This window comes from Entelurus aequoreus, linkage group LG01 (genome assembly GCF_033978785.1).
Source record: "Entelurus aequoreus isolate RoL-2023_Sb linkage group LG01, RoL_Eaeq_v1.1, whole genome shotgun sequence".
NCBI classification, from domain to species: domain Eukaryota; kingdom Metazoa; phylum Chordata; class Actinopteri; order Syngnathiformes; family Syngnathidae; genus Entelurus; species Entelurus aequoreus.
Genome location: NC_084731.1, coordinates 37,260,537 through 37,268,745, shown reverse-complemented (window position 1 = coordinate 37,268,745; position 8,209 = coordinate 37,260,537). Strand labels below are relative to the sequence as shown.

Here is an 8,209-nt window from a genome sequence, read left to right as displayed (position 1 = left end):
TATATATATATATATATATATATATATATATATATATATGGCAAGCTACTTTTGCCATGTAGCTGTACAATTTTCTGGGGATAGCCTCCCCTGTAGCTTAGCTACATTTAGTCGAGAGTAACTTGTGGCCTAGCTTACCAAATTTTCCAAGTAGCTTGCCTATCACTTAGTTCCTGTTAAAGGTCCTGTGGTTTTAAAAATGGCCATATGTATACATTTTATAACGGGAGAAAGAGATAGCACTGAAGGACTGGATTAGACCTCACTTGGAAAATGTCTTGCATCGGTGTGTGTCTGTTAAAAAAAAGCATAATGTTTAATAAACAAACATCTGCATAAATCAAACAAATTGTTGGATGTAATCTCAGGGCGTACAATCGATCGCAACTGGACTGTTTGGTTTGTCTTAGAAGACGTTTCGCCTCTCATCTGAGCAGGCTTCATCAGTTCATGGTCATAGACTTAGATTGGTCAGATCTAGTCATAGGCATGTTGAGTGTACATTTGAACATTTAACAAACATGTATGAAAGATAGAAAACTTCTATTTGCTATCATCACAATTAATTATGAGTCAACTATGGACAAAAAGCAATTAATCAAATTAAATGTTAACATTTTTAGACAATCCTAGATTGTTCATAAATGTACTTTTCACATTTAGTTTATTGTTTTTGTCAGCTCATAGAGAGCAGCAGCCAAGACTCCTCCCACAGCCAACATAAAATCTATACGCATAAGCAGCTTGCTGTCCATTATGGTTTCTCTTCATGCCTCAATAGCAGCTCTTTGGATTTTAATATGCAGGTGGACTTTAGAATTCGCTGCAGGTTGCGAGACTCCTGAGATCGATGGGAGATGTTGCAACCTTTGCCCCCCAGGTAACACATGGCTAATAATTTGATCAGATCTGTATCGCTTGCATAAGATAGACTTGGTTTGTTGGCACTTCAAAGGAACACATCTAAAGGAGTTCTGCACAGACACAAACCAAACTGTCTGTAGTCCGTGTCCTAGTGGCTTCTTCTCTCAACAACCTAACAGCTTTGACCGATGTACAAAATGTGTGCTGTGCCAAGGTGATCACCAAGGTAAGAACTGATGGACAATTTCATTTATTGAACCAGAACAAAGAACACTGTTTGACAAGAGGACGTAAACATATGAGAACTGCAGGAAGTGGTGGTTAGCATTACTGTCTGTCAACAGAACAAGAAGAGACGTGTTCGCCAATTGCAAACGCAAAGTGTTCGTGCAGCCCCGGTTTCCTGTGTTCCAACAAAGTGTGTTCAGAATGCCAGGAAAATAAATGTGCTGTTGGTGAGAAAGCAGTAAAGAAATGTAAGACTGTCTCACTTACTGCAAATGAAATGTTTCCACAAATGGAACATTGAAAGCCAATGTAACTATTGTACATTTCAGGGTCTGCTACAGACTCCATGCTGTACGAGTGCAAGCAAGCATGTCCTGATCAGGAATATTTTGACGTGGAAACGAATATCTGCATAGCCCGGACACAGTAGGAACTCTTTGTTTAACCTATGCCAAAATTTATCACAGAATAAAAAAGGTTGATTGTTGCTCGACAGGTGCAGCAAAAAGGGACTTGTGGAGCAATTTCCAGGAAATAATACCCATGACTCAGTCTGCCTTGACCACGGTGCGTACATGAAAACTCATTATTTGCTAATGCACAAGCATAGTTGGGTAGAGTAGCTGAAATTGTACTAAAGCATAAACTTTAGTAATATGACTCAAGAAAAAGTAAAAGAAATCATCCAAATAAATACTTACGTAAGAGTAAGTGTTCAGTAAAAAAAAATACTCTAGTACTAAGTCACTGGTAAGTAACTTCTGACTTATATAGTAGCATTTTTTTATATATTATATAAGACATTTATAACACAAAGATCTACAGAGGCAAAAAGTAAGTACGAAACGTACAAAAACCAGCTAAATAGAAGTTGATTGTAACAGTGTTGATATGGAAACGATAAAAAAATGTTTATTTAAAATATTTCAGAACCTGGTAACACTTTAGTATGGAGAACATATATTCTAAGTAACAAAGACTTAATATAGAGTTATTTGAACACTAGGGGAACATATTCTAAGTAACAAAGACTTAATTTAAAGTTATTTGGTCAGGGCTAGGGTTGGGGTTAGGGTTACCCACATATGCGGTCCTCTCCTAGGTTTCTCATAGTCATTCACACCGACGTCCCACTGGGGTGAGTTTTTCCTTGCCCGTATGTGGGCTCTGTACCGAGGATGTTGTTGTGGCTTGTGCAGCCCTTTGAGACACTTGTGATTTAGGGCTATATAAATAAACATTGATTGATTGATTGATTGATTGAAGTACACGTGTGTGATATACACGTACCTTGAGGAGCAAAGAAAGGTTCTTGTTGTGCAAGCCACGCTTTCTCAATTTGCTAAAAATTGACGATGCCCTTGCAATGTCAAGTTCTGCATCAAGGTTGTTGGTGCTGGAGACTGTGGATCCCAGGTAGGTGAATTTGTCCACCACAGATAGAGGTATGTTGGAGATGGAGATAGCAGGGTTCAGGGTTGCAGGTTGGGCAGCTTATTAATGTAATATGTATACTTACATTTTTACATATGTTTTGTCATGTGTTTTATACTATATATATATATATATATATATATATATATATATATATATATATATATATATATATATATATATATATATATATATATATATATATATATATATATATATATATATATATATATTTTTTTTTTTTTAAATGGTGTTAATTTTGGTTATTCTCCAGTGCGTTTTGATTGATTGATTGAAACTTTTATCAGTAGATTGCACAGTGAAGTACATATTCCGTACAATTGACCACTAAATGGTAACACCCGAATACGTTTTTCAACTTGTTTAAGTCGGGGTCCACTTAAATTGATTCATGATACAGATATACAGATATATACTATCAAATATATACTAACACAAGATAATCATCAGAGTATATACATTGAATTATTTACATTATTTACATACACGGGGGGTTAGGTTTGGTTGGTATCAACACTTCTGTCATCAACAATCAGCATCAACAATTGCATCATCAGAGAAACAGACATTGAGACAGTGTAGGTCTGACTTGGTAGGATTTGTACAGCAAGTAGTGGACATAGAGAGAGAGAGATCAGAAGCATAACAAAAAGTATCTACATTTGATTATTTACATTTGATTATTTACAATCCAGGGAGGGTGTTAGTTTAGGGTTGAAATTACCTGGAGGTGTACTTTTATTGCGGTTTTGAAGGAGGATAGAGATGCCCTTTCTTTTACACCTGTTGGGAGCGCATTCCACATTGATGTGGCATAGAAAGAGAATGAGTTAAGACCTTTGTTAGATCGGAATCTGGGTTTAACGTGGTTAGTGGAGCTCCCCCTGGTGTTGTGGTTATGGCGGTCATTTACGTTAAGGAAGTAGTTTGACATGTACTTCGGTATCAGGGAGGTGTAGTGGAATTTATCGACTAGGCTCAGTGCAAGTTGTTTTACTCTGTCCTCCACCCTGAGCCAGCCCACTTTGGAAAAGTGGGTAGGAGTGAGGTGTGATCTGGGGTGGAGGTCTAGAAGTAATCTGACTAGCTTGTTCTGGGATGTTTGGAGTTTAGATTTGAGGGTTTTGGAGGTGCTAGGGTACCAGGAGGTGCAAGCGTAATCGAAAAAGGGTTGAACAAGAGTTCCCGCTAGAATCCTCATGGTGCTTTTGTTGACCAGAGAGGAGATTCTATAGAGAAATCTCGTTCGTTGGTTGACCTTTTTGATTACCTTGGTTGCCATTTTATCACAGGAAAGATTAGCCTCTAGAATGGAACCTAGGTAGGTGACCTCATCTTTCTTGGTGATAACAATGTCACCCACTTTTATAGTGAAATCATTGACTTTCTTAAGGTCGATGTGGGACCCAAACAGGATGGATTCCGTTTTACCCAAGTGTATGGATAGCTTGTTGTCAGCGAGCCAGGTGCAAGTTCTACAGAGTTCAGCACTGAGGATTTTCTCCACCTGTGACTTGTCCTTATCTGATACCAGCAGGGCCGAGTCATCCGCAAACAAGAACAATTCACAGTCGCATGCTGATGACAAGTCGTTTATGTATATTGGGAACAGTAAAGGCCCTAATATACTGCCTTGGGGGACTCCACAGCTTACTGAGAGGGGGGGGGGACACGGTGCCGTTCACCTCTACCACCTGTTCCCTCCCCTCCAAGTAAGATTGCATCCAGCTCGATGAGGTTTTGTCAAATCCGATTGCTCTGAGCTTATCCAACAGTATAGCATGGTTAACGGTGTCAAAGGCCTTCTGAAGGTCCAGCATGACCATGCCGCAGTATTTGCCCGCGTCCACCTCATGTTTGATGTGGTCGGTCAGATAGAGAAGGCATGTGTCAGTGGAGTGGTTAGTTCTGAAGCCGGATTGGAATTTGTACATGAGTTTATTGGTGGCAAAATAACCATCGACCTGTTCATAAACTATTTTTTCCATTACTTTCGAAATGGAACTGAGAATAGAAACAGGTCGGTAGTTGCCAGGTTCCAATTTGCTTCCTTTTTTAAAGAGGGGAGGTACTCTTGCTATCTTAAAATCTTTTGGTACTTGGCCTTGTGAAATTGAGAGGTTTATTATGTGCGAGATGATTGGGGCAGTGATAGCGGCAGAGTCCCTGAGAAATCTGGAGGGGATATTGTCAAGGCCGGTGGCCTTGTTTGGGTGGAGCGCGCTCAATTTTTTTTAGCACCTCATCAGCTGAGACCATTTCTAATTTGAAATCGTTGTTGGATACTCATAGCTTTCTGTAGAAGGCTTTAATGTGTTCTACACCAAAGCGACCAGAGTGGTGGGGCAGCTTGTTGACAAGAGTTGCGGCTATGCTGGTGAAAAAGGTGTTAAGTCTGCTTGCTACCTCCATTTTGTCTGTAATGAGGGAGTCACCCTCCTTGATGCTGATGTTGGTGAGTCTGGTTTTAAGTTTCTGGCTGCAACCGGGAAGCTGGTTGTTGAGGATTTTCCAGAGCTCACGTGGCTTATTTGTGTTTACCTCTATTTTGTCGCTAATGTAATTTTGTTTTAAGGATTTAGTCAGGTTGGTTGTCTTATTTCTTAATTTATTGCATTGTTTTTTGAGAGTTGAAAGGAGTGATTTGAGGTTATTATTGGGTTGTTTATCTACTTCAGTTTTACACTTTTGGTATTCTGAGTATTTTCTGTCTCTGTCTTTTATAAATAAATAAATGATAAATGGGTTATACTTGTATAGCGCTTTTCTACCTTCAAGGTACTCAAAGCGCTTTGACAGTATTTCCACATTTACCCATTCACACACACATTCCCACACTGATGGCGGGATCTGCCATGCAAGGCACTAACCAGCAGCCATCAGAGGCAAAGGGTGAAGTGTCTTGCCCAAGGACACAACGGACGTGACTAGGAAGGTAGAAGGTGGGAATTGAACCCCAGTAACCAGCAACACTCCGATTGCTGGCACAATCACTCTACCAACTTCGCCACGCCGTCCCTATGGCAGCTAATAGGTCCGGATTCATCCATGGATGCGGACGTCTCAAAGGTGGTGTTTTTCCTCAAATCCTCAGTGCCGTGCCATGTTTTGTGTGTACGTGTGTACGTGTGTACGTGTGTGTGTGTGTGTGTGTGTGTGTGTGTGTGTGTGTGTGTGTGTGTGTGTGTGTGTGTGTGTGTGTGTGTGTGTGTGTGTGCACGTGTGTGTGTTTTCTTCTCTTCTTCTATTATTCATCCATCCATCCATCCATCCATCTTCTTCCGCTTATCCGAGGTCGGGTCGCGGGGGCAGCAGCCTAAGCAGGGAAACCCAGACTTCCCTTTCTTCTATCATTCTACATTTGTATTGTTTTGTTTGTTTTTTTCAGCACTTTGTGTTTGCCACTTGCCTGTGCATGAAACGTGCTGTATAGATAAAGCTTGATATTTGATTTGATTAGTTGATTAGGAGCCTATCTCAGCTGCAAATATATCATTTATAAACTTAACATTGATATTTCATCAAGTCATTATGAATTCCACTTTCACGCTCATGGAGCGATTTGCCGAACACCATTTTGAGTCCCGCAGAGCTTGTCGCGCTCAGGTATGGAAGCCTGCTAGCCAGGGAATTAGAGACATAATTTAAACATGATAACATTAGTTTTAAAAAACAACTAAAATGCACAAGTAAGTTATGTCATAAAACGACCACTTATTTTTAACTTTTGATGGATTTGAACGAGCATCATGTTTTTAATAATGTGTGTATGTTTCAGTAATGTGTGTATGTTTCAGTAATGTGTGTATGTTTTTAATAATGTGTGTATGTTTCAGTCATGTGTGTATGTTTCAATAATATGTTTATGTTTCAGTAATGTGTGTATGTTTTTAATAATGTGTGTATGTTTCAATAATGTGTGTATGTTTTTAATAATGTGTGTATGTTTCAGTAATGTGTGTATGTTTCAATAATATGTGTATGTTTCAGTAATGTGTGTATGTTTTTAATAATGTGTGTATGTTTCAATAATGTGTGTATGTTTTTAATAATGTGTGTATGTTTCAGTAATGTGTGTATGTTTCAATAATATGTGTATGTTTCAATAATGTGTGTATGTTTCAGTAATGTGTGTATGTTTCAATAATGTGTGTATGTTTCAGTAATGTGTGTATGTTTCTATAGTGTGTATGTTTCAATAATGTGTGTATATTTCAGTAATGTGTGTGTTTAAATAATGTGTGTATGTTTCAGTAATGTTTGTTTGTATGTTTCAATAATGTGTGTATGTTTCAATAATGTGTGTATGTTTTATAATAATGTGTGTATGTTTCAGTAATGTGTGTATGTTTCAATAATATGTGTATGTTTCAATAATGTATGTATGTTTCAGTAATGTGTGTATGTTTCAATAATGTGTGTATGTTTCAGTAATGTGTGTATGTTTCAGTAATGTGTGTATGTTTCAATAATGTGTGTATGTTTCAGTAATGTGTGTATGTTTCAATAATGTGTGTATGTTTCAATAATGTGTGTATATTTCAGTAAAGTGTGTGTTTCAATAATGTGTGTATGTTTCAGTAATGTTTGTTTGTATGTTTCAATAATGTGTGTGTGTTTCAATAATGTGTGTATGTTTCAGTAATGTGTGTATGATTCCATAATGTGTGTATATTTCAGTAATGTGTGTATGTTCTAATAATGTCTTATGTTTCAATAATGTGTGTGTTTCAATAATGTGTGTATGTTTCAATAATGTTTGTATGTTTCAGTTGACCTGTGATTCATTCTTCACCAGGCACTTATGCCCTTTGTGTGACCGTGGGCATCGCATGTGCTCTGCTGTCCCTCATTCTTCTTGCGATTCTGTCTATTGTCTGCAAAAAGAAGTATAAAGCAGGTAAGCTTATTTCACAACAAATTATAGAACTGAAATATGCACTGACAAAGATGGGAGTGAGTTTGCGTTTGTGTTATCTGTGCTTCAGCGGAAGCTGCAGTTGACTCGCCAGTAAAACTGCCCAGCCTGTGTGAGTATCACCTGTCACAAGAGGAGAGTGGAATGCATCTCCAGACTGATTCTGACAAGAGTCCACTCCAGAAAATAGTCATAGAAATGAATGAATTTAGGACATCCAGTGACTAAAGTCCTGTTGTTTTGTTACATGTTTATGTGCATATTTAATGTTATTTCTGCACGACTATCTTTCTCTGCTGTTTACCAAACCTGAGGTGAATCAGAGCAAGAAACAGACACAATAGACACATAAAGAATCAATAAAGTTTGGTAAACTGCATTTCAAATCAAACATGATGTTTTTTTTCCTGATTAAAAGTTAAAGAACAAAGCCTTAAAAAGTCAGAAAAACTTAACCACTTTGTCTTTTTTTTTTCTTCCAATAACACTAATGGTCTTTTTAAAAATTCCAAATGTCTTCCAACCTTGATGCAATGATGCATTGCAGGAAGCCTTGCTTGTGCAGTTGACCAATCCTATGGTCAACTGTGTACTACGCTCAAAGACAACAAGCCTTTTTGCCTTTGCCATCACATTATCAGATTGTTGCACATACTTTGGTCCTGATCTGCGAAGATTCAAATAACACGTCTTAAATAGTGTGTACAAAGTATAAAATTGCGTGCAATATTAATGGGCGTGTTC

At 38.1% G+C, this 8,209-nt stretch overlaps 1 protein-coding gene across 1 annotated transcript; it reads left to right on the top strand.

Annotated features, from left to right (window-relative positions):
- The first annotated feature begins 756 nt into the window (after nt 1-756).
- LOC133662761 (tumor necrosis factor receptor superfamily member 5-like) lies at nt 757-7,893 on the top strand. The gene is made up of 7 exons (XM_062066937.1): nt 757-880; nt 956-1,090; nt 1,209-1,340; nt 1,422-1,518; nt 1,589-1,659; nt 7,346-7,447; nt 7,536-7,893. Exons 1-7 carry the CDS (start codon nt 757-759, stop codon nt 7,691-7,693), a joined length of 819 nt encoding a protein of 272 aa, XP_061922921.1. The 3' UTR covers nt 7,694-7,893.
- The last annotated feature ends 316 nt before the right edge of the window (nt 7,894-8,209 follow it).

Bases quoted from the DNA above. Each gene is read 5' to 3' on its own strand.
- LOC133662761 (XM_062066937.1), top strand. From the start codon at position 757: ATGGTTTCTCTTCATGCCTCAATAGCAGCTCTTTGGATTTTAATATGC. The intron at 1,091-1,208 runs GTAAGAACTGAT...GTCTGTCAACAG, and splicing joins GTGCCAAGGTGATCACCAAG to AACAAGAAGAGACGTGTTCG. The intron at 7,448-7,535 runs GTAAGCTTATTT...TCTGTGCTTCAG, and splicing joins CAAAAAGAAGTATAAAGCAG to CGGAAGCTGCAGTTGACTCG.